The sequence below is a fragment of the Mycothermus thermophilus genome (assembly GCF_041956435.1).
Source record: "Mycothermus thermophilus strain CBS 625.91 unplaced genomic scaffold VTJ04scaffold_3, whole genome shotgun sequence".
Classification (NCBI taxonomy): domain Eukaryota; kingdom Fungi; phylum Ascomycota; class Sordariomycetes; order Sordariales; family Chaetomiaceae; genus Mycothermus; species Mycothermus thermophilus.
In genome coordinates, this window is record NW_027191429.1 from 1178509 (window position 1) to 1201666 (window position 23158).

Genomic DNA, 23158 nt, shown 5'->3' on the forward strand with positions numbered 1-23158 from the left:
AAGAGCCAATTCTGTGATTCTGTTATACTTGCACAGCAGCAAAAGAACGGAGGGTGGAGTAGATGGAGCTGAGCACGTGCTCCATGCTGTGGAAATATGGCGTTTTCCTCGTCAGAAAAAAATGGAATTTTCATGTGTTTTTTTGTCCTTTGTGATTCTATCAAGAAGGGACTTATGTAAGGTAAGTTCCATGTGGACGAGAAGATAGTTGATGAAGTGTGGGTGGGAGCGCCTTGTTCCGCGGACATGCGTCAACCGCTGGCTCGGTTCTTAGCTACCACCGAAATCAAGCTTATCAGTTTGCGGACAACGGCGACGCGATAGTTGCAGGATTTTGTTTGATGCAGCATGCGATAACGCGATTGATTGATTCACTGGAGAGAGATGTGGAGGAGATATGCATCTCCGGGAGCATGAAGCGAAAACGTAACGGACAGAGCTAAGAAGTGAGAGGCGAGCTCGAGAGATGCAGCACGAGGGGGCATGTGTACGGGTTATGATCCCGCTCCACTGGGAGGTGTCTGACCCCCACGGTCTGCCGTGATTCTTTGCCGGAGGTATAATTACCTGACGGAGGATCTTTGGCTGTAGGTATGTAGGTGCAAACACACAGCGTGTGCCCTTGGCCGTCTTCTGGCAGTCCGGAAGCCCGGGCATTTGAATGGATGGAGGGTTGGCTGCACACGCTTCAAGCATGGATCTCTCTCTACCTGACTTCGGTGGCGGATTTCTCTAGGTGAGTGCGGGAGGGATGGATCGGGTGGTCCGAATCCAACTGAGGTGCTTGGTCAATTTAATTCTGGGGAGGTTATGACAATGGCTGTTTGTTCGCTTTGCATCTCATCTTGGAGGGGGGAAGCAGAAAAGAGGTGAAGGTGGTGGTGGTTGAATAAAAGGTGCATCTTTCAGAGAGTGGACATTTCGCACAGGAGCTCAGAAGCGTCAAGTTCTTGGTTGAGGTGGGCTTGGTGGTGAGTTTCGTGCATTCATGAGGTGGATTGAAGTCAAAGAAGATGTGGAATGCAGGCTGTTTTATATCCAAATTTATCTGATCTGAGGGATGAAAATCCCATCTAGTCGAGGGATAGGTAGTCCTGTTGAGATGATGCTTCATCCATTTGAATGACCGGGACCCTGAAGAAGGCTCTTGGGCCCTGGGGTGACCCGAGCTCCACCTGGCAGGCCAGAACCCACACCGCGGCAGGGCAACGGCTCCAGCTGCAGCCCCTCGCCTAGCGCTAAACCGCGTCTAATTGCCCAATTAGCAGCCCTATTGCCCAGAATCTGCCGAAGGTCGAGCGCCTCCATTCCGTCACCAAACCTTGGACCTTCTGTTTCGCTGCGCACTGATCCGACCCCTCCACACCACAACAACCTCCCAAACAAAAACACTCGATCGACAGAACGTCACCCTCGCCTCCCCGCCTCCCGCCTCGACGTCCGACGACACGGCATCTTTGGCGTCAACGAACCCCCCCAAAGCTCCGACTGCCAGTGCGCCCTCTTTCGAGGCTGGGCTTTTCTCAGCCGACCACATCACCGATGCGTGCTCTTGTCGACGGGAATTGTCGCTTTCGATTCCTCACCCCTTAGCATATCTCGGCCTCCGAATGTAGCGCCTTTCCCACCACCACTACTCGGATTGTTTTGCATCAAGAGATCAGCCCGCCATGGATCGCGCGAGACGATGTACGCATGTTGTGTCTCTGAGGGGTTGCATGACAACCGGCTGATAGCTTTGCTTTGCTGCAGATGAGCTCCGCGAGCTGAATAGGAGGGCGTGGAATGGGGAGAAGGGTGAGGACTTGTCGCGGATAGAGAATCCAATTCTGCTGCCACAACTGGCCAACCGCCGGATCTCGGTGTTGCTGACTGCTTCCAATCAATCCCATAGACCTCTTCCCCGTCAGCAGCTCGCTCGACTCGACTATGAAAAAGAACACGGGCTTCATCAAGCGGCTGCGCACCGGCATCTCCCCTACCAACCTCAACACTTTCCTTCAAGAGATCAAGACGGTCAGCCTGTCCAAGTACCTCTCCGAGATCGTCTCTGCCTGCCACGAAGGCCTCTGCAAGCTCAAGTCCCCGGGAGAGATCGAGGCCGCCGTCGAGATTGTCAGCGCCTTGCACCAGCGATTCGGCCCCGCAGACTTCACCGCATACCTCGGCTGGTTCCTCGGCCGCTCGCTCGCTACTCCCGACAAGAGCGTCCTCAAGACCCTCGCTCCCGAGGTCCGGGAGAAGGAGGAGAAGGACCGCCTGAGCCGCCAGCGCGTTCTCCTGCGTGTGGTCACCGAGCTGTGGCTCGTCGACGTCCTGCGAACCCTGGACGATGTGAAGCGCCCGGACGACACGGCGAACGGAACCACCGGGAAGCAGGCCGAAGTCAGGTCCCGCGCCGCTGCCAAGGGCGGCGCCGCCGAGCCGTTCCCCCTCGAGGTCCTCAAGGATCTCCTCGGCCACGACCGCGAGCACTTCAACCTGCCGTTGCTGGTCGTGTTCGTCAAGGCCTTCAGCTGGGATGTTTTGGGAGTCAAGGCTCCTGGCTCCGAAGGGCGCAAGACTGTCGAAGAGGACGGCGCAACCAAGTCAGGCGACGGCACTGGGGATCAGGCCGGTAACGGACAACAACAAGAGCCGGCTCCTCAAGACCCTCCCCTCACCCCGCCTGAGCTGCAAGAGAAATTCCGTAACATCCTCAAGCGCTACTTTGAGGATGTCAAGAACCACCTGATCCGGGACCAGAAGGCCATCCATACTCAGTCCAAAAAGAACGCCGAGGCCTACGTTAAGTCGGGCGAGGTCTTTGAGGATCGCCAGGCGAACTTTGAGAAGCAGGTCAAGGCCCAAGAGCGTCTGGTGGCGAACGCGCAGGTCATCGCGGACGCGATTGGCGCCGAGATGCCTGATTTGAAGGACCACGATGACTCGTCGGCCGGCGCCAGCAGCTCCATCGGCATCGTCAAGGCCGGCGAGTACTTGCGCGGCCAGGGCGATGGCCCCGGGATCTGGGAGGATGAGGAGGACCGCCGCTTCTACGAAAACCTCGTCGACCTCCGGGGCAAAGTTCCAGGAATCCTTCTGGAGGAGGTCAAAAAGAAGAAGCCCGACGCCGATGAGCAGGTTGGCAAGAAGATCGATCCGGCCGAAGCCGCCGAAGCCGCCAAAGCTGCAGAGGCAAGCGCCAACGACCAGTCGGTGGCTATCGCCAACAAGACCATTGGTGCTCAGGTTGATGCTCTGCTTGCGCGCCTGCCGGATCTCACGACCAAGGACGCCGTTGACCAAATGGCTGTCGACTTCTGCTACCTCAACTCCAAGGCGTCGAGGAACCGCCTTGTCAAAGCCTTGACCGACGTACCCAAGGGTCGTGGCGATTTGCTCCCCTTTTGGTCCCGTCTGGTAGCCACTCTGGGCCAGTACATGTCCGACATCCCCAAGGGCCTTATCGAATATCTCGATGCCGAGTTTCGTAGCTTGCAGCGTCGCAAGGACAAGGACTTCCTGGGCCAGGTGAGGCTCAGCAACATCCGCTACCTCGCCGAGCTGACCAAGTTCGGCATCGTCCCGGAACATGTTGTCTTCCATTGCCTCAAGGTCAGCCTCGACGACTTTTCGCGCGTCAATATCGAGATCATTTGCAACCTTCTCGAGAACTGCGGCCGCTACCTCCTGCGGAACCCCGAGACGGCCCCTCGCATGTCCACCTTTCTCGAGACGCTGCAGCGCAAGAAGTCGGTTCAGCACATCGGCCAGGCCGAGCGCATGCTCATCGAAAATGCCGTCTACTACGTCGACCCACCTCAGCGCCCGGCCATCCAGCAGAAGGAGCGGACGCCCATGGAGCTGTTTGTTCGGAAGCTGGTTTACTCGGATCTCACTAAGCGTAACTACGGGAAAATCCTCAGGCAGATCCGAAAGCTCCACTGGGAAGAGAAGGAGGTGGTCTCGTTGCTTCACAAGGTCTTTTCCAAGCCCGGGAGGGTCAAGTATGGCAACATCCACCTGCTCGCCATCCTGCTGAGCGCAATCAACCGGCACCACCCCGACTTTGTCGTCGGCGTCATCGACTGCCTCATCGAGTCCATCGCGTTCGGTCTCGAGCAAAACGACTTCGAGTACAACCAGCGTCGCATCGCCGAAGTCAAATACCTGGCGGAGCTTTACAACTATAGGATGATCGAGCATCCCGTCATCTTTGACGTCATGTACAAGATCATGACCTTTGGATACGGCGGACCCCCGATCCCCGGCCGCATCAACCCCTTCGACCTGCCGGATGACTACTTCCGCATCCGCCTGATTGCCACAATCCTCGAGACCTGCGGCATGTTCTTCAACAAAGGCGCCGCCGGCAAGAAGCTGGACTACTTCCTCTCCTTCTTCCAGTACTACATCTACACCAAGAACCCGTTGCCCATGGACATTGAGTTCCTCGTCCAGGATATCTTCGGCATGACCCGGCCCCAGTGGAAGCTGGCATCCAACCTGGAAGAGGCGACCAAGGTGTTCCAGCTGGCCATGGCCCAGGACCAGAAGACGTCCGGCGCCGACAAGACTGCGGATCAGGAAGACGAAGCCACGAGCGCCGTGTCTTCGGAGGACGAGAACGACATGGCCGGTGAGAACGATGACGATGACGATGATGACTCTGCCGCCGGCGACGAGGCCGAAGCCGCCGAGGCTGAGGAGGCCGAAGCGGAGGGGTCCTACCACACCAGCGATTCTGAAGGAGAGGAGATCGTCGTGACCAAGGAGGAGGAGCAGATCGACCCTGAATGGGAGGCCGAGTTCGACCGCGAGTATGCCAAGATCATGGCCGAGAGCTTCGAGACGCGCAAGTTCCAGCCCAAGCAGTTCGACATCCCGCTCCCGGTGCGGCCTAAGACTCGTGAGCCGACGGGGAGTAATGAAGGTGGTGAGGGTGGATCGGGTGGCTCTGGAAGCACGATGGCCTTCTCGTTGTTGATGAAGAAGGGGAATCGCCAACAGGTACGACAACTGATGGTATACTGTTTTTGTTTTGTTGATTTGATGGGTGATGACTAACGCCGTCCAGACCAAGACGGTTGAACTTCCTTCGGATTCCCAGTTCGCCGTGGCGTTGATCAACCAGCGACAGGCTGCCAAGGAAGAGCAGCAGCGCATCAAGAACTTGGTGCTCAACTATGACTTGCAAAGCGATGATTACGATGGTGAGAAGTCTTGGGATCCTCGGGACGACTCTGGCCTTGAAACTGACTGCGGACGCACAGCGCCCAACGACAAACCCATTTCACATCACCACCACAACCGCATCGATATGCGCTCGGGCAAGGAGCGCGGACAGCGCGTGCGCAGGCTGCAGCTCAGCGACGTGGACTGGTATGATACCCCTCCTCCACAACGAGCCCGGAAGGAAGATGAGCTAGTGCTTCGTTCTTCTTTACCCCATATCCCCAACAGTATCCCCTCTGTGGCCATCAGGACACTGCCGCGCCATGTGTGGACTCGAAAGCAGGCGCTCACTGCTCGCTGTCCCGTGGTCTCCTCTTTCCTCGTATTTTGAGTTGTGCGTACCTCAATGAGAAATTCTAACTGGGCCATGTTATGCCACTTCAACAGGACCTGATACCGCCGCACCCATGGCATCTCAATTCAACCTTTACCATGCCAGCCAAACCTTCGGATCTTTTCCAGTTATCGGCTCGGCCCAGCACGTTGTCTGCGCTCAGCTATATCCGACTAGTATCCAGGCCACCGCCCCGGCTAGTCTGTCTCTCTGTCCATCCGTCGGAATCGGACCTCGAGCTGACCTGCCACAGACAAACGTTTGCGGCAAGCAGCGGATGCGGTTCTGATATCAGTTTACGAAGGGTGCACAAACATTGGTGGTGCATCACGACACAATCGAGCTAGCGAGCGAGCGAACGAGTGGCGCTGGGTATCTATACCGAGACAGAACGGGGAGTGAGTGGGTGGGTTTGTGGTGTCACACACACATACACAACGCATTTTCGCCCTGGAACGGCACGCACGCATGTTGTGGACCTTGCCCGGATACCACAAGGAGGCAAAGCATACATGGCACAGCATGTTGTGTCCGGACGGTCCCAGTCAAGTTCGAAAACCCCGTCCCGTTTCGCAGCTCGTTCGTTCGTTCTCGTGTTAAAAGGTTTTTGTGCGCCTGGATGTTCCCGCTCTTCGGTGTGGAACGGGATCATCATGTGGTGGTGTCGTTACCTACCTTACCTACTTTACCAGGGAAATGACAACGAGGAGGGGCGGGGGAGGAGGAGGAATGATGGTACAGGAGAGGAGAATAAGTACGTCAGGTTGATATGTGCCTTCCCTTTTTTTTCTATGGGTATGGGATTCTGTCTCCGTTGCGCTAGCTGAGTTGACCTGACCTGACCTGGGCGCTTGGTGGAGGGAGAGGACAGGACATGGTTTGTGTCAGTTTCCCTTCGCTGGGTGCTGGGTGGGTGCTTATGAGAGTTGAGGAGACAGCCCGTCCGTTCATTTTTTTTATTCGGTTTTTTATGCCATCCAGGCGAGAGTGTTTGCCCCTCTCTCTCTCTGGTACTCACGCTCTTTTTTGGTGCTTGAGGAGTAAAACAGACACAGATTGGTAGATACTAGTACGAAATTGAGAAGCGGCCAGGACATAGGACAGTCTTTACCGGATTCAAGGTGCCACTGCCATTTTACCCTCCTACATTGACGACGCGATCAATTTTTTCTCTTCATCTGCAGTGAAAAAGACCTTCCTTTCCCATCCGGGAGCTCTACCCGTTTTGCCTCTCCATATCTTGCGCTCCTGCCCGCTCTCTGTGTTCTGTTGCGACCTCGATGTGGTCGGGAGCTATACCCGCCCGTTTGTTTGCATCCCCATCGCTTGCTTTCTCTGTTACAACCTCGATGTGTTGTTCGGGATGGGGTTGGATGGGACCGCAACGGGATCTGATTGATGGTGCTTGTGTAACGTACTTTGTACTACAGCCAGGCCTGCCCAGGTACGCAAGCTGGGTTGGGGATCTGTGTACCTAGTCTTGTATAATAAACTTTTGGAGATTGAGTTGCAGGTTTGAGTCGTATGTAGGTACTAGGTATATATTGAGATGAGAATGTTTTCGGTATTTAACCCACGGGTTGATCGGGGTGATGACGCAATCCTTTTCTAATGATATGGGGTCAAATCTGTTGTTGTTTATGAACTCGAGATGATGATGTTATGTCTTTTACCTTCCTGTCTATCATGATGCTGCGTCGGGTTTGTTGGGAGAGAACTACCCCATATGCCCTTATGCCGGCTTTGTTATGGTGACAAACGTCCTGTGTAGGTAGGTATGCTGCGGTGGATGGGCGGGTAGACGGACAGATAGATAGTACATGGGATATTATCTCAGGTATGCTTGAGCACCTAGAGGAGGGAATTTTTGCTTCAGACTGAGTGTCTACCGATTCCTTTCCCCCGACGAGGACAAGGGGAAACTGGCTGGGAGTCGACATAATCATTAGGGCTCCTCATCACATCGTCACATCATTGCCGGTTTGGTCCAGGACGGGTCCAGCACGGCAAAGCAATGACACGCTACTATTACTCGTAGTAGCGGTAGTCATGGCATGTTAGTAAGCTGGTTATGAGCTCCAGCCTGTGTACCTACCCTTCCTCTCTTCCCGCTGTGTGGCGTCGTCTACCACTGGCTCAGGAACGGGGTACCGCAGAAGTGTAGCTCCTGAACGGGATCTTGACTGGGCTCTTAGCTCCCGCCTTGTCAGGGCTGAAGTGGATGAATACCTAAGTGCGTGGCTCTCAACAAACCACCCGGACAGCTTGGATCTCCCCGGTGGTGGTCGTGGGCATCCTTCATAATGACGGGTTGGGCTGGGCATATGCATGTGTTCTTGTGTAGTATGACAGGTCTTGGGATGTTTCATGTTTCTTGGATCGGTATGTTCTCGGCGTGGGGAGTTCCTTTGAGCTGGGTTCAGGTTTACACTACCTGACCCGTGTCAGGATCTCGGTTCCGGATTTGGATGTGTTTGGTTCATGTAGGTATGTCTGGTGCCTAGAATATGGGGAGACGGGAAAACTGGAGTGGATGGGCGGACGGGGACATACTTACCGGGAAGTTTGTATTTTGCGCGGTTTTGTTTGAGTCCATTTACATACCTACCTACCTTAGGCACTTACATTCAGCCTTGGGACTGGAACTTAGGGATAGGAGTTGTTGTGGATTGGGGAAGACAAGGTTGACCTGCTCTTTCGTCATCTTGAAGGTCTTCCTTGCTGACTAACTCAGGGGTAAGTATTTATTCAGGGGGAAAGTATCTAGAAGGAAGCCCATCCATCCGGTCCAACATCAACAACCACCATGATCAACTCACAACACAGATGCAGCAATCCTGCAATCCAGACACGCAAACTCATACCTAGCCACAAGAGGCCATACTTGCGACCACCCGCGCGCCGTGTCGTGTGGAACGGAAAGAAGCTGATATTTTCTTCGCAAGAGCGGGAAACCTGTATGGCTCGGGTCCATTCATTCATCCCATATGCTGTGCAGCCTCACCAAAGCAGCAGCACCAGCGAGCGCCGGCTAAAGTGCGAGGGTCAATTTGCAACATATTACCCCGTTGCCGCCCGCCCCTCCACCACTGGGCCCGCGTATGTTCGTCCATGTGGAGTTGCAGACGCTGCTGCTTGTGTCACTGTCACTGGCGCGGACCTAGCGAGGGTTCTTCTCGACACTTCTTTCTTTCCTGGAAGCGCATGACGATGATGCTTGAGCTGACTGGCCGGCCGGCTGGCTGACTGACTGACGACAAAAGGCCCACCTCCACTCGAAGGCTGCTGCTGCTGCTGCTGCTGCCTCTGGCCATGGTGGTGATGGTGGGCCGTGACATCCCGTGTGCTGTTGCTCCTGCATTAGCCTGGTTTGGGGTTTAAGTTTGGTCTGGGTCAAATGCCTAACCTGACCTTATTATTGCGAGAGGAAAGGAGATGACAATGGTGGAATCTCGCGGGCAGGCAAGCAAGCGTCACCTCATCCCAGCAGACCGGCATCCCGTACATACGTACGCACGTATGTGAGCGTGGCGGATGTAGGTCGGTATGTACGCTTCCATGCTGGTCGAGCCGCGCTTCTTTTTCGTGCAGAAATTGAGCTACCTACCTTAGCCAGGTTATGTACCTACAGTAAGGCATCTGCTGAGCGAGCGAGCTTCTCCGGATGATACCCGTTCTTCTTCCCGCTCCCCGGACAAGTGGTGGCGTTGTCTTGGTCCATCCCAACGGACCGTCAGATGAGAGGCTCACACATATACTGTTGTTGACCCGGCTCACCTTTCTCTGTTTGTCTGTTTTGCTGCTCCCTCTGCTGTGCCTCGATATCCGTCCCGGCCAACACCACCCTCCGGTCTGACGCTGACATGTTATAGCACAGCCCGGCCGGCGAGCATAACGGCGGCGTTGACGACACCCTCCTTTAGGATTCTATACAAAGCCTAGAGGAGACAAGACTTCTCCATCTGCCCTCCCAGCCCTGCTCTCTTTTCCTTTCCGACCCCGGGAACTGGGAGCCGTGCCAGCTTGCCAAGGTCGCCAGCGAGCCCGGCCCAGTGTTTCTGCAGGTAGCCGTGTTCGCTTGCACACCTCTTCCCGCACCACCGATCGCTCGTTTCCTGCGGGCTGGCTGGCTTCTGTCTCGTGGTAATACAAGTCGCATAGACTTGGACTGGGCTGAGCTAGGTTGCGAACTGCTTGTCCGTCTCGGCGCGCGGTGTCTGTGTGTGTGGGGTGCGAGATGCTATTTTAACTTGCAGCTTACTTTCACTCCGACACTTTTATAAGACTCCCGAGACCCTCCTCCCCCTTTCTTGGTATCCGACTTGGCATTTCATTTCTGGGTCGGTTGACGTCGTTCGTTTCTTTCTATCCTCTCACTCGTTGTGGTGAGCGAGCAAGATGGCGGGGCCTATAGAAGATGGAGAGGACTCCTGGCCTATTCAGGAGGTGAGTCGTTGTCGTGGTTGATCAAGGAGATACAAACCCAGGGTGAGACTGATGAGCTGACAAACTCCCCAGATCGTCTACACGTCCATCGTGGGTGTCGTTATGCTAGCGGCATTCCTCGAATGGTTCCTTTGGATCGCCGCCTTCCTCTACTGCCTATGGAAGGTCTTTGTCAAGGCGGAGCACTGGACGGTACGGTTGCTAGCCGTCATTGTCGGGGCCGCCTTCACACTACTGCGCTTCATCTTCCTGCCCGTCATGCTGGTGACGTTGCCGCTGCCGCGTCAGGTGTCGGCGGTATGGCCGCAGGGGATGGTGTCGTTCCTCCAGTGGTTCGCCTTCTGGAGCTTCGCCGGCCTCCTGACTATCCCCTGGCTCTTCTGCGTGTACCAGCTCGTAACGCACCAGCTGGGACGCACGCAACGCATCAAGCAGGTCCTGGACGAGGTGTCGGCGCCGAAGGTGGTCATCGTCATGCCCTGCTATAAGGAGGTGCCCGAGGTGCTCATGACGGCCATCGACTCGGTCGTGGACTGCGACTATCCGCCGTCGTGCATCCACGTCTTCCTCTCGTTCGACGGCGACCAGGAGGACGAGCTGTACCTCAACACCATCGAGAAGCTCGGCGTGCCGTTGACGCTCGAGTCGTACCCCAAGAGCATCGACGTGACGTACAAGGGGGCGCGCGTCACCGTGTCCCGGTTCCCCCACGGCGGCAAGAGACACTGCCAGAAGATGACGTTCCGCCTCATCGACCGGGTGTACCAGGAATACCTGCGGCGGAACGACAACCTCTTCATCCTCTTCATCGACTCGGACTGCATCCTGGACCGCGTGTGCCTGCAAAACTTTGTCTACGACATGGAGCTGAGCCCGGGCAACCGGCGGGACATGCTGGCCATGACGGGGGTCATCACGTCGACAACCCGCAAACACAGCCTCATCACGCTGCTGCAGGACATGGAGTACGTGCACGGGCAGCTGTTTGAGCGCACCGTCGAGTCGGGCTGCGGCGCCGTGACCTGTCTCCCCGGGGCGCTGACCATGCTGCGCTTCTCGGCCTTCCGACGCATGGCCAAGTACTACTTTGCCGACCAGGCCGAGCACTGCGAGGACCTGTTCGACTACGCAAAGAACCACCTGGGCGAGGACCGGTGGCTGACGCACTTATTCATGATCGGGGCCAAGAAGCGGCACCAGATCCAGATGTGCGCGTCGGCCTTTTGCAAGACGGAGGCGGTCCAGACCATGCGCTCGCTCGTCAAGCAGCGCCGCCGCTGGTTCCTGGGCTTCATCACCAACGAGGTGTGCATGCTTACTGATTGGCGGCTGTGGCGCCAGTATCCCATCCTCCTGCTGGTGCGCTTCATGCAGAACACGATCCGCACCACGGCCCTGCTCTTCTTCATCATGGTGCTCGCCCTGGCTACCACGAGCAAGAAGGTCGATGACCTCCCCGTCGGCTTCATCGCCGTCTCGCTCGGCCTCAACTGGCTGCTCATGGTCTACTTTGGCGCCAAGCTGCACCGCTTCAAGCTGTTTTTGTATCCGCTCATGTTCGTCCTCAACCCCTTCTTCAACTGGTACTACATGGTCTACGGCATCTTCACCGCCGGCCAGCGCACCTGGGGCGGGCCGCGCGCCGATGCGGCGGCGGCGGATGCGCAGACTACAGCGCAGCAGGCCATCGAGCAGGCCGAAAAGACGGGTGACGACCTGAACATCGTCCCTGAGTCCTTCATCCCGGCGGCTCAGGAGCGCAAAGAGCGTGCCGCGGCCGAGGCGAAAGCAGCCGCCGCTCAGAAAGTATCCTCCACCACCTCCTCTTCCTCCGATCATGAAGAGGACGACGAAGACGACGACGACGAGGACGAACGCGAGCACTACATCCCGTCCTCCCCCTCTCAAAAGCGCCGCTCCGGGCCTATCCTACCCACCACCACCAGCGACGCTCTCACCACGTCCTACTCCTCCCCGCGCTCCTCCCGTCCTCGTCAGCGCAGCCACATCCCCCTGCAACCGCCCGATGCTCTGGTAGGCCGCTTCGCCGCTCCCGAGCGCACCCCGTCCGGCTGGTTTTTGTACCAGCACCCAGACGACTCCGTCGAAACCACCATCGGAGGGACCGGGGCAGGGTACAGCGTTCTGAACCTCCCTACCCCGATGCCCATGCCGATGCCGATGCCGCCTCCAATCCCCGGACACCCAGGGTCGGGATACACCCACTTCTACTCTCCGTACTACTTCCCCGCTCCTCCTCCTGTTCCTGCCGACAACAACTCCTCCATCACAACCACAATGGTGCCAACAACGCCAACAATCCCAGTCTACATCCCCCAACCCCCTTCCACCACCACCAGCAACAGCAGCGACGGCAATGGAGGGGGGAGAGCCAGTCTGGTAGTCGTCGAAGCCAACATGTCGGACGAAGACCGGCGCAAGTACGCCCTGGCGCAGCACGCCGCCGCGAGCCAGGTTAGTATCTCAGGACATCACCATCCGTATCAGTTCCCTCGCCATCACCGGCCGGTTCAACAGCAGCAGCAACAGCAGCGGCAGAGGAGGCATAGTCAGGAACAACCCCAACAACAACCTCCGCGCCAACACCGGCCGCACCAGCAGCAGAGGGTGTTAGAGCTTACGTCCGGCTCTGGTTCGGGTTCGGGGTCGGGGTCGGCGGGGGAGAGTGAAAACGAGTCTGGAGGGGATGGGGGATATGGGACTTCTGTTCGGCCGGGTCGTGGACCGCGCGGAGGAGGAGGAGGAGGAGGACGAGGAGGAGGGACGGGAGAGGTGGTGGATCTCCTCACCGGACCTGGGGAGGTGGGTTTCCATGAGAGTTCGAGTTCGGGGCTGGTTCCGCCGCCGCCGTCTACAGGGCACGTAGGGAGGAGTCCGTTGGGGAGATCGAGCTGGACGAGGCCGGTTTCGAGGGAGGAGGTGGAGGCGGAGATGGAGGAGGGGAGGGGAGAGAAGAGGGGGAGGAGAAGGCAATGAATGGGAGGATGAAGATGGGGATGGGTTGGGGGAAAGGTTGAGGATAGGGTTCGGCGGAAGGATGGTGGATTGTTTTGCATTGTAATTGTAGATCAAAATGGTATGTTGTAGTAATCTTGCATGTAGGGAGGTACATAGGTGGGAAAGCATAGCCATGATTGTATACTTTGCTCTGTTTCCGCTGGGTACTTGGCGTACCTTACCACCTACCTACCTACTACGTCTTGATCATGGCTCACACCTGGTGACTCGAAGAAGACCAGAGCTAGCGAATCCATGCTACTTCGTACGCATTGCGTCAATGGAACCTCTTGCCCTCGCCTTTTGCAAAATCAGGCAATAATGAAGTCATCCAAACTTCCCCCAGACCGGCAGACGGCGACCGCAGCATCAATGCCGGCGGCCGAGTCCTGAAGTCCTACCCGAGTCTTGGGGCAGGCCCGGGCGGGCCATTATTACGTGATGAGGTGCAACCGCCGTGGGTCCCCGGGGCTCGGCGTGGCGAAGTGTGAGGTAAGAAGTTTGAACATGGCGAGAAGGCGAGAATGGCGAGACGAGACGGCTCCGGGAGAAAGAAAAACAGGTTGTGATGCGGTGATGTCGTTGGGCATAATATTGAGAGACAAAAAAAGGTCGGAGGCCTCGATTGGGCCGGGTTTTTGTCTGTGTTTCTCGTACCCGGAGAGACATCTGGAGAGTTCGAGGCTGGTGTGGTTAGGCATCCATGGTTTGATTGGCGATGAATGGAGGATGGCCTTGGGGAAGCAAGGCTCTTTTTCTTTGGAGAAATGGGGGGTTTGTTGTCAAGTCAATTCAAGTCGGGCTGAGAGAGGCCGGAATGAGAAACTGAAGTGCCCGTGAAAGGCAATTGCAGTCCACAAATGCATGTGCTTGTCTTTGCTTGCCTTTGCTTGCCTTCTGCAACAGTTCCTGACATGGATGGCAAGAGCTGTGGCGGGGCAGTTTGATGTCGGAATTGATGAAGTCTCTGCTCCTTCCTTCTTGTGGGTCCGGGCGGTGTGCTGTTGGGTGCCCAGAGGTGGCGGGGTGATACGCACACCCCCCGCGTAAAATAGGAGATAAGCTTATCTGCTATCTTATCGCTTCTACCCCTCGCTTGGCATCTGGCTTCGACTTCCTCGTCCTCGACAATTTGCCTTCACAATGGCCGATTTACGACTTCAAAAATTCACCAGAACACTTTTCTGTGAAGGAGAAACATCATTGATACCCAAAGTCCAACAACTCTTAGCAGATTGACCAAATAAACTGTCTGGCTGCTGCACTCCCCAGAGGGCAGTCTCGAACCTTCTTCTAGCTTCTGGCAGGTCTTGGCCCCGCTGAAGCTACGCCCTGGTGCGGGGCTATTAGAGGCCCATAGCGGGGGAAGTTGGCCCCTCCATGACACAGCACAGAGGAGTCGGGCACCTACTAGGTCTGATTTTTTTTTCTTCTTGCCCAGGCGTGTTTCGTTTTTTCCCTGTTCAGTCTGTCTGATACAGGAACAGAATTAAAGAATCCATTCTTGCATCTATCTGCGCGGTAGACCACCAACGTCTACAACTCCCACCACCTTTCTCTCTCTCTCAACCTCTCTCGTTGTTGTGAGTTAGTCCGCCTGGTAAGCATTTGGCTATCATCCATTATTCGACCCTTGCGCAGTTGTCCCCGCTCCCGCTTTCGTTGCGATCCCGTTTGTTTACCAACACAAGACTGCGTCCAACCATCAGGTGTCCCCCTCACCACCAACCCGCCCATCATGAGTGTCGTCGGTAAGTTGAACACTCCAGACACTCGCCATGGCAGACTGCCCTGCCTGGTCTGCCTGCCCCCCGCATAGACCTGGCTGCTGACAATGCGCGCTCTTCCTAGGCATCGATTTCGGCTCACTCAACACCGTTGTCGCCGTCGCGAGGAACCGTGGTGTCGATGTGGTACGTCCAAGCCCGAGCTATGATGGAGAATGGCCTGGCACAAGACAGACAACCGTGCTGGAGGCCATATCAGACCTGGTGCATGAGCACTGACTGACCATTTCCATGTCTACAGATCACCAATGAGGTGTCTAACCGGGCAACTCCGTAAGTCCACCGCTGCAACCGTCATGTCCAAGTCCCTCCCAGCTAACTCTCCCAACTAGGTCCCTTGTCGGCTTCGGCCCAAAGTGCCGCTACCTTGGTGAAGCCGCTAAGACCCAGGAGATCTCCAACCTCAAAAACACCGTCGGCTGCTTGAAGCGCCTCGTCGGCCGGTCCTTCAAGGATCCCGATGTCCAGATCGAGCAAAAGTACATCTCGGCGCCCCTGATCGACATCAACGGCCAGGTCGGCGCCGAGGTGACGTATCTCGGCAAGAAGGAGCAGTTCACCGCCACCCAGCTCGTCGCCATGTTCCTCAGCAAGATCAAACAGGTCACCCAGAACGAGATCAAGCTGCCCGTTTCTGACATCGTCATGAGCGTTCCCTCCTGGTACACCGACTCCCAGCGCCGCGCCCTCGTTGACGCCACCGAGATCGCCGGCCTCAAGTGCCTGCGCCTCATCAACGACACCACCGCTGCCGCTCTCGGCTACGGCATCACCAAGCTCGACCTGCCCACGGCCGAGGAGAAGCCCCGTCGCGTCTGCTTCGTCGATGTCGGCTACAGCGACTTCGCCATCTCGGTCGTCGAGTTCCGCAAGGGCGAGCTCGCCGTCAAGGGCCAGGCCTATGACCGCCACTTTGGCGGCCGCGACTTCGACCGCGCCCTCGTCGAGCACCTGCACAAGGAGTTCCTCGGCAAGTACAAGATCGACATCTTCAGCAACCCTAAGGCCACCGCCCGCGTCTATGCCGCCGCCGAGAAGACCAAGAAGGTTCTGTCGGCCAACCAGCAAGCTCCCCTCAACATCGAGTCGCTCATGAACGATGTCGACGTGCGCGCCATGATCACCCGCCAGGAGTTCGAGGCTATGGTCGAGCCTCTGCTCAACCGCATCCACACCGTTCTCGAGACCGCCCTCGCCGACGCCAAGCTGACCAAGGAGGACATGGACATCATCGAAGTTGTCGGTGGTGGCAGCCGTGTCCCCGCCATCAAGGAGCGCGTCTCTTCCTTCTTCAACAAGCCCCTCTCCTTCACCCTCAACCAGGACGAAGCCATCGCCCGCGGCTGCGCCTTCAGCTGCGCCATTCTCTCCCCGATCTTCAAGGTCCGCGACTTCGCCGTCCAGGACGTCATCACCTACCCCATCGAGTTCGCCTGGGAGAAGGATGCCGATATCCCGGACGAGGACACCAGCCTCATTGTCTTTAACAAGGGCAATGTGCTGCCCTCGACCAAGATCCTCACCTTTTACCGCAAGCAACCGTTCGATCTCGAGGCGCGCTACGCCAACCCCCAGGACCTGCCGGGCAAGATTCCTCCCTTCATCGGCCGCTTCTCCGTCAAGGGTGTTAAGGCCACTGACGGGCCCGATGACTTCATGATCTGCAAGCTCAAGGCCCGCGTCAATATCCACGGTATCCTGAATGTCGAGAGCGGCTACTACGTCGAGGACCAGGAGATTGAGGAGGAGATCAAGGAGGAGGAAAAGAAGGACGCTGATGTGAGTATTTCTGATCATTTTTGTGTTAATGGAGAGGGGTCCGAGTTGGAGGAGGCCAGATCTGTCACGCCCAACGGCGATGATGAAGCGGTCGAGAAGAGAGAAACAAAACGCCGAAAGTTATCCGTCGAGCTAACCCCCAACTCTCCGCAACAGGCCATGGACACCGACCAGAAGGAGGAGAAGCCCAAGACCCGCAAGGTCAAGAAGCAGGTCCGCAAGGGCGAGCTGCCCATCGTCAGCGCCACGCAGTCGCTCGATCCCGCCACCAAGAACATCCTCATCGAGAAGGAGGCCTCCATGGTGGCCGAGGACAAGCTCGTCGCCGAGACGGAGGAGAAGAAGAACGAGCTCGAGACGTACATCTACGACCTCCGCAACAAGCTCGACGACCAATACGCCGACCTCGCCTCGGAGGAGGAGAAGGAAAAGATCCGCGAGAAGCTCAGTGCTACTGAGGTATGTTTCGAACAATCTCTGTTCATCCATCCTCTTCTACCTCCATAGATTACTAACCCTCCCCCAACAGGATTGGCTCTACGACGAGGGCGACGATACCACCAAGTCGGTCTACATCGCCAAGATCGAGGAGATCCGCGCCCTAGCCGGCCCGGTCGTCCAGCGCCACTTCGAGAAGGTGGAGGCCGAGCGGCGGGCGGTGCAGGAGCGTCTCGAGGCCGAGCGCGCGAGGAAGGCGGCCGAGGCCGAGGCCGCACGCAAGGCCGCCGAGGCGGAGAAGGCTGCCCAGCAGCAGCAAGAGGGCGGCGGTAATGGAGAGACCTCGAACGGGCCGGCGAACAACGCCAACTCCGAGGCTAAGGACGAGGAGATGACGGATGCTGACGCCACGCCGGCGAAGGAGGAGGAGGGCGGTGCTAAGGATCAGTAGATGAGGTAATTCATAGGTTTGTTGGGGGAGGTTTTTTGTTGGACTACTTCTACTACTAAGTAGACGAGGAATATGGCGGGTACACAAGGAAAGGGATGGATGGATGGTATGGGAGGGAGGAATGCTATTAGAGATGATATGACCCCTTTTCTTTTTGCTTTTGCAGGAGACAAGAAAAACTTTGAGAGCTTTTTGCGTTGATTGTCAAGAAAGAGACAAAGAAGAGGATTCGGCTATTTGATGGTTGGTTTTTTGGTGATGATGGGAGGAATTATTCTTTCTCTTCTTGTTCTTCTTCTTCTTCTTCTTCTTCTTCTTCTTCTTCTTCTTCTACGTCGTCTCTTCTAAATATTATTTTGGGCTGTGACGATAACTTCGGTACAGTACCCATTTTTCCTTCTTCTGGCGGCTCTCACCTTGCGTTTGACGACCCTTTCGTGACCAGAGAGAAAGGATACGTCTGACCATGTACCTTGGGTTCGTGTATGTGACTCGATCCGAGTTACAACCGAACAAACGGGAGGGAGAGCAGATACCAACACCTCTACTCTAAGAAGGCATGATGGTGGTGGTGGCCCTAGAGATTGTAGTCACAATGGAACTTGGATTTTCCAGAGCTGACCTCGTCTCTTCCTCTCGCACACGCTTTCTGTCCTTTGAGCCCCTGGCCTGGGGTATGTATTGTTTCCCCATCATCCATATCCTCGAGTCCTGTCACACTTCACTTGGACTCGGTTTCTCGGATGACGGAAGTACATAAGGTACGTAGTGATATAGTGAACACAAACATGTGACATTTAAGCAACCAAGCATAATAGGAAACTAAGATAGGTACCTTAGGTAGACTCCTAGATTGTTGCACAACGACATACTCAACACTTCAACACAAACCTCAATAGAAACGGGATTTCCTCAGAATGAAAAACAAAACAGCAACAATTTTTCTTCATTTTCCTTTTCCTTAGTTTTCCTTTTTGTTTTCCTTCGGTTCCCATCCTCCTCCCTCCTTTCCCTCCCTTTCCCTTCTCATGAGAAGATACAAACCTTACCTACCTAAGGTGCCAAGTAGCAAGGCAAATATGCCATGTGCACCAAGCACAAGAACCACCACCCAGACAAAGAGACCAGCACATGGCCAAGAAAACCAAAAAAAAAACTCATGAGAAGCAGCAAAAGGAACGATCCCGATGGACTACATGACTATCTCACACCCTTTTCCTCCATTTTCCCTCTGGTACCATCCGACATCCTTCCACCTCCGCAACCAACCACCGCTATCTGAATCCCCCAATTGCCATTTTTATTTTTTCACCCCTTTACACGACATCAAAAACAGGCTTCAGCTTGATAATCAGCTGCCACTCGTCGTTGGTCACCTCATCCCTATAGAACTGCTTGAGCGTGTCGATGCTGGCGCGCGAAATGTGCGAGTAGAGCACGTCCTTCTCCTCGAGGTGGCGACCGTAGGCGGGCTGGTGCGAGCCCGACTCGATCTTGATGGCCACCGACGGCTGACCCTTTTTGCAGATTGGCACCTGCTTGTGGTCGCGCTCGATTGAGGTACTATTTATTAAGAGGGTTCATTGTTAGCATTTGCTGGTTAGTGTGGGTTGGGGGTTGGGGGGGTACATACACTCTGCCGAGGCTGATAATCTCCTTTTGGCCCGTGGTCGGGTTCTGCTTGACAGCAGCGATGGGGGTGTTGATGCGCAGGGAGCCCTCGACGACGTCGACACCGATGACGATGGGGTTGGTCTTGTTGAAGACGGCCACGGGGTTGAGCACGCACGGGAAGACGGCGAGCATCTTGCTCTCTTCCTTCTTCTTCTCAATCTGCTCGTTGATGTGCTTGGTAAAGGCGTCAAACAAGTGGTAAATAATATCCGCCGTGAAGATCTTGATGCCCTGCTCGTCGGCGTACTGCTGCGCCTCCTTGTCCACCTTGACGTCGAAGCACAGCATAACGGCGTAGTCGGGCGCCTTCTCCAGCATGATGCCGCACTGCATCACGTCGCGCTTGTACACGGGGCCGATACCGACGTTGGCGACGGGGATCTTGCATTCCTTGAGGAAGTCGAGGAGCGCCTCGAGAGAGCCGAGCGTCGACGCCTGCACGCTGACGCCGCGGCCCGTCTTCTCGACGCGGTTGAACAGCTTGGCCAAATCCTCCTCGACCTCGTCCTCGAGGTCCTCCTCGTCGTCGTCAGGCCCGACCACCAGGAGCCGGGAACCGGCGATGGCGCCTTCGAGACCGGGCGCGCTGATCTTGACACCCTGCGCGGCCTTGACCTCCTTGTTGTGCACGTACGCCGACTTGACGCGCAGCTCGCGCAGGGGTTGCGGCGTGAGCAAAGCGCGGATGTTGGTTTTGATGACGCCTTCTGTACCGCATAACACGATGCGGTCGCCCTCACGAAGGATGCCGTTGGACAGGATGACATCGATGGTCATACCGAAACCCTCGATGGCCTTGACCTCGAGAACGGTGGCCTCGACCTTGGACAGGTACATGAGCGAGCCCACCATCCTCTCCTGCGTCAGCTGGACGATCAGCTTGAGCAGGTCGGGGATACCCTCGCCGGTGTGGGCCGACGTGGGGATCAGCGACACGTAGCGAGACATGTTCTTGTTCTCGTAGAAGACCTCGGCGTTGAAACCCTGCTCGGCAAAGGCCAGCTTGGTCTGGTCGAGACGGTTCCTGAACTCGTTCTGCACTGCCTTATTCTGGAGGGCCAAGCTCTCCTGAAAACCGTTGTTATCGATCTTCTTCCACCCGTACAGGCGGTCGATCTTGTTGAGCGCGACAACGAAGGGCGTCTTGCGCTCGCGGAGCAGCCTCAGAGACTCCAGAGTCTGCTGCTCCAGGCCGTGCATGATATCGACGACCAGGATAGCGATGTTGCAGAGCGACGAACCACGAGACCGAAGGTTGGAGAAGGACTCGTGACCGGGGGTGTCGATGACGAGCAGACCGGGCACCTTGAACTCGAACTTGCCGTCCTTGTTGACGACGGCCGTCTTCTGCTTGATCGCCTCGACGGGGAAGTACGTGGCACCGATCTGTTGCGTGATACCACCGGCTTCGCCCTCCTGCACGTTGGTTTGCCGGATCTTGTCGAGCAGCTTGGTCTTGCCCGTATCGACGTGACCCAGAATACAACAGATGGGCGACCGGAGGTTATCCTTGGACCGCTCCTTGAGCGCGGCCTGATGCGCCTTCTCGCGGCGCTCGGCCGCCTCCTTCTTGCGCTGAGCCTCGGCGGCCTTAGCCTGGCTCTTCTTGACCTCATCCTCCGACTCGGACTCCGATTCAGATTCGGACTCTTGAGCCTTGGCCTTGGGCCGGGAAGGCAGCGCTTGCGCCTTGCCGTTGGCCTCGGCTTTGGCGGGGGCCTTCGCAGGAGCGGCAGCGGGCGCGGGAGCTTTCGCTGCTGGCGCGGGTGCTGGCTTCGCGGCGGGCTTTTCAGCCTTGGCCGGGGCCTTCTCGGCGGCGGCCTTCTTCTTCTCGGCCTCCTCATCGCTGTCGGCATCCCAGCTCTCCTTGATGTCATCATCCGCGTCGGCCGCCGCCTCCCAATCCTCCTCAACGCTGTCATCAGCAGCAGCCTTTGCCGCAGCCTCGGCTGCGGCGGCCTCTGCCTCTGCCTTCTCCCGTTCGAGACGGGCCTTCTCCTCGGCCTCCCGGGCGGCAGCTTCGGCCTGCAACCTCGCGCGCTCGGCCGCCTCTGCGAGGGCCTTCTCCTCATCAATCTGCCAAAACAGTCAGCCAAACCCGAGACCCAGAATACCCTCTCCAAGGGCAAGCAACACTCACCTTATTCCGGCGCTTCCTCTCAGCAGCCTTCTTCCTCTCCTTCTCCTTCTCCCGCTCCTTCTCCTTCTCCTTCTCGGCGTCCTCCGCAGAGAGTGCGCCGACCTTGATGCCGGCAGCCAGCATCTGCTGCAGCTTGCGCTCGTTACGGGCCTTCTCCTCCCTCTGGGCCTTGGTGAGGTACTTGCCCTCGCGCTTGAGCTGCTCGATGCGCTCCTTCTCCTTTTGCTTCTTGCGGGCCTTCTCCTCCTCTCGGCGCTTCTGCTCCTCGGCCTCACGCCGCAGCTCCTCCTCTATCCTTGCCTTCTCCTCGGCGGCCTGGCGCTCGGCCTCCTCTTGGGCGCGGCGCAGGGCTTCCTGCTGCTTCTGGAGAGCCAGCAGAGCGGCCGGGATCTTCTTCTTCTTACCACCGGCTGCAGACGCTGGTTCGGGGGCGGGGGCAGGAGCCGATGTGGAGGTCTCGGCCTTCTTCTCCTCAGCAGCGGCCTTTGCGGGTTCGGGGGCGGCAGCCTTTGCGGGGGCGGCGGCCTTCTTCTTCGCGGCCTGTCATCAAGAAAATGAAATCGTTAGCAGGTTGGTTCAGTCAATGACATGAATTTGCTGGGGGATTGGCAAACGAACCTGCTCCTTCTTCCTCTGCTTCTCCCTCTCCTTCTTCAACCTCTCCTTCTCCGCCTTGGTCAAAATCCGACCGGGCTGTTCCAAATCATCATCCTGATCCTTCTTCTCCTGTTGTTGCTTTTGCTGTTGCTGTTGCTTCCCCTTCCCTCCCTTGCCCTTCTTGTCAGGCAGGGCGAACTCGTCGTCCGGGTTGGCCTCGGCGGCCTGCTTGAGGTTGAGGTCCTCGAGGGCGGGGAGCTCGGCGGGAGGGGCGTTGTTGGCGTCGTCGTCGTCGTCGAGGCCCTTCTTCTTGCGCTTCTCCTTGGCCTTGCGCATGCGTTCCATCAAACCGCCGCCGCCGCCCACCGACTCCTCGGCAGCGGGGGCGGGGCTGTCGGCCGCCGGCTCGGCAGCAGCGGCGGCGTTCACCGGGACGATGGACTCGCCCAGCTCGGCCTCCCAGTCATCGTTGGCTTTTTTGTTTCCCTTCTTCTTGGGCGGCATCTTGTCGGTGGTATTATTCTCGTGACAAGACTGGGGATGGTGAAAGGTGGTTTGGTGGGTGAAGAATTATTTCGTTTCGAGTTTCCGAAATCGATGGATAGAGAGGGGCGTCACAAGGACCAAGCCGGCCTCGTCAAAGGATCGAGTGGAATGGACCGTCTACCACGCAAGGGCAGACTTCTCAAAATAGGGTATAAGCTGCCAGACTCCAGTCCGGCCGAGAAATCCGAGTGATCGGATTTGGGTCCTTGGAGGAGGAAACTTGTTGCAAGTGGACAAGGCAAACTTGCAGCGGCAAGGGCCGGTTGCTTTACCTGACTGAATGGCAAAGTTGCTGCTGGGTGGAGCGTGTACACTAGGGCTAGCGGGTCCCAGCTTTGTTTTGGCACCCAATCCTACTGTTTTGTGGGGTTGAAATGTGGGGCGATAATGGCCTTATCGACGAGGAACGAGGGGCTCTTACCTGGCCCCACCTGCCAGCTCGATGGTCCAGGCCACATCAAACCAACATCTATACCTCAGGTACCTCTCAGATGCACGTCGCCAGTTTACATGACATTTTGACATGTGTGAGGACAAGTAAACGAGTACAACTATCATGTAGACGCCTAGACTATACGAGTAGAGCCTTGTTGTACATGTATGTAGAATAAATGGATTTGAGATGTCATGTATGAGTACTTATGGCTCTCTATCCATGCTTACCCTCACCAGCCTTTGTTACCGACCGAACATCCGCTCACCTCGACTTCTATCAAACAATAAAACTAGGT

At 56.7% G+C, this 23158-nt stretch overlaps 7 protein-coding genes across 7 annotated transcripts; 5 read left to right on the forward strand and 2 right to left on the reverse strand.

Moving 5' to 3' along the window:
- Positions 1 to 1670: 1670 nt before the first annotated feature.
- Positions 1671 to 5611, forward strand: VTJ04DRAFT_4527 (uncharacterized protein; the record flags this gene model as incomplete). The annotated part of the gene is made up of 6 exons (XM_069362545.1): positions 1671 to 1689; positions 1753 to 1797; positions 1895 to 4992; positions 5060 to 5195; positions 5256 to 5364; positions 5605 to 5611. The coding sequence occupies 6 exons, from the start codon at positions 1671 to 1673 to the stop codon at positions 5609 to 5611; spliced, it is 3414 nt and encodes a 1137-aa protein (XP_069219481.1).
- Positions 5612 to 5847: 236 nt separating this feature from the next.
- Positions 5848 to 6502, reverse strand: VTJ04DRAFT_4528 (uncharacterized protein; the record flags this gene model as incomplete). Its single annotated transcript, XM_069362546.1, has 4 exons — positions 5848 to 5927; positions 5986 to 6166; positions 6241 to 6340; positions 6390 to 6502. The coding sequence occupies 4 exons, from the start codon at positions 6500 to 6502 to the stop codon at positions 5848 to 5850; spliced, it is 474 nt and encodes a 157-aa protein (XP_069219482.1).
- Positions 6503 to 8510: 2008 nt separating this feature from the next.
- Positions 8511 to 9474, forward strand: VTJ04DRAFT_4529 (uncharacterized protein; the record flags this gene model as incomplete). Its single annotated transcript, XM_069362547.1, has 3 exons — positions 8511 to 8650; positions 8815 to 8875; positions 9424 to 9474. The coding sequence occupies 3 exons, from the start codon at positions 8511 to 8513 to the stop codon at positions 9472 to 9474; spliced, it is 252 nt and encodes an 83-aa protein (XP_069219483.1).
- Positions 9475 to 9949: 475 nt separating this feature from the next.
- Positions 9950 to 12994, forward strand: VTJ04DRAFT_4530 (uncharacterized protein; the record flags this gene model as incomplete). Its single annotated transcript, XM_069362549.1, has 2 exons — positions 9950 to 9997; positions 10070 to 12994. The coding sequence occupies 2 exons, from the start codon at positions 9950 to 9952 to the stop codon at positions 12992 to 12994; spliced, it is 2973 nt and encodes a 990-aa protein (XP_069219484.1).
- A 1759-nt stretch (positions 12995 to 14753) lies between these two features.
- On the forward strand, positions 14754 to 17470 carry VTJ04DRAFT_4531 (uncharacterized protein; the record flags this gene model as incomplete). Its single annotated transcript, XM_069362550.1, has 6 exons — positions 14754 to 14766; positions 14867 to 14928; positions 15044 to 15075; positions 15135 to 16581; positions 16738 to 17040; positions 17111 to 17470. 6 exons carry the CDS (start codon positions 14754 to 14756, stop codon positions 17468 to 17470), a joined length of 2217 nt encoding a protein of 738 aa, XP_069219485.1.
- Positions 17471 to 17542: 72 nt separating this feature from the next.
- Positions 17543 to 18752, forward strand: VTJ04DRAFT_4532 (uncharacterized protein; the record flags this gene model as incomplete). The annotated part of the gene is made up of 2 exons (XM_069362551.1): positions 17543 to 17666; positions 18586 to 18752. 2 exons carry the CDS (start codon positions 17543 to 17545, stop codon positions 18750 to 18752), a joined length of 291 nt encoding a protein of 96 aa, XP_069219486.1.
- Positions 18753 to 18786: 34 nt separating this feature from the next.
- VTJ04DRAFT_4533 (uncharacterized protein) lies at positions 18787 to 22385 on the reverse strand (the record flags this gene model as incomplete). The annotated part of the gene is made up of 4 exons (XM_069362552.1): positions 18787 to 19033; positions 19104 to 21220; positions 21285 to 21824; positions 21903 to 22385. 4 exons carry the CDS (start codon positions 22383 to 22385, stop codon positions 18787 to 18789), a joined length of 3387 nt encoding a protein of 1128 aa, XP_069219487.1.
- Positions 22386 to 23158: the final 773 nt, after the last annotated feature.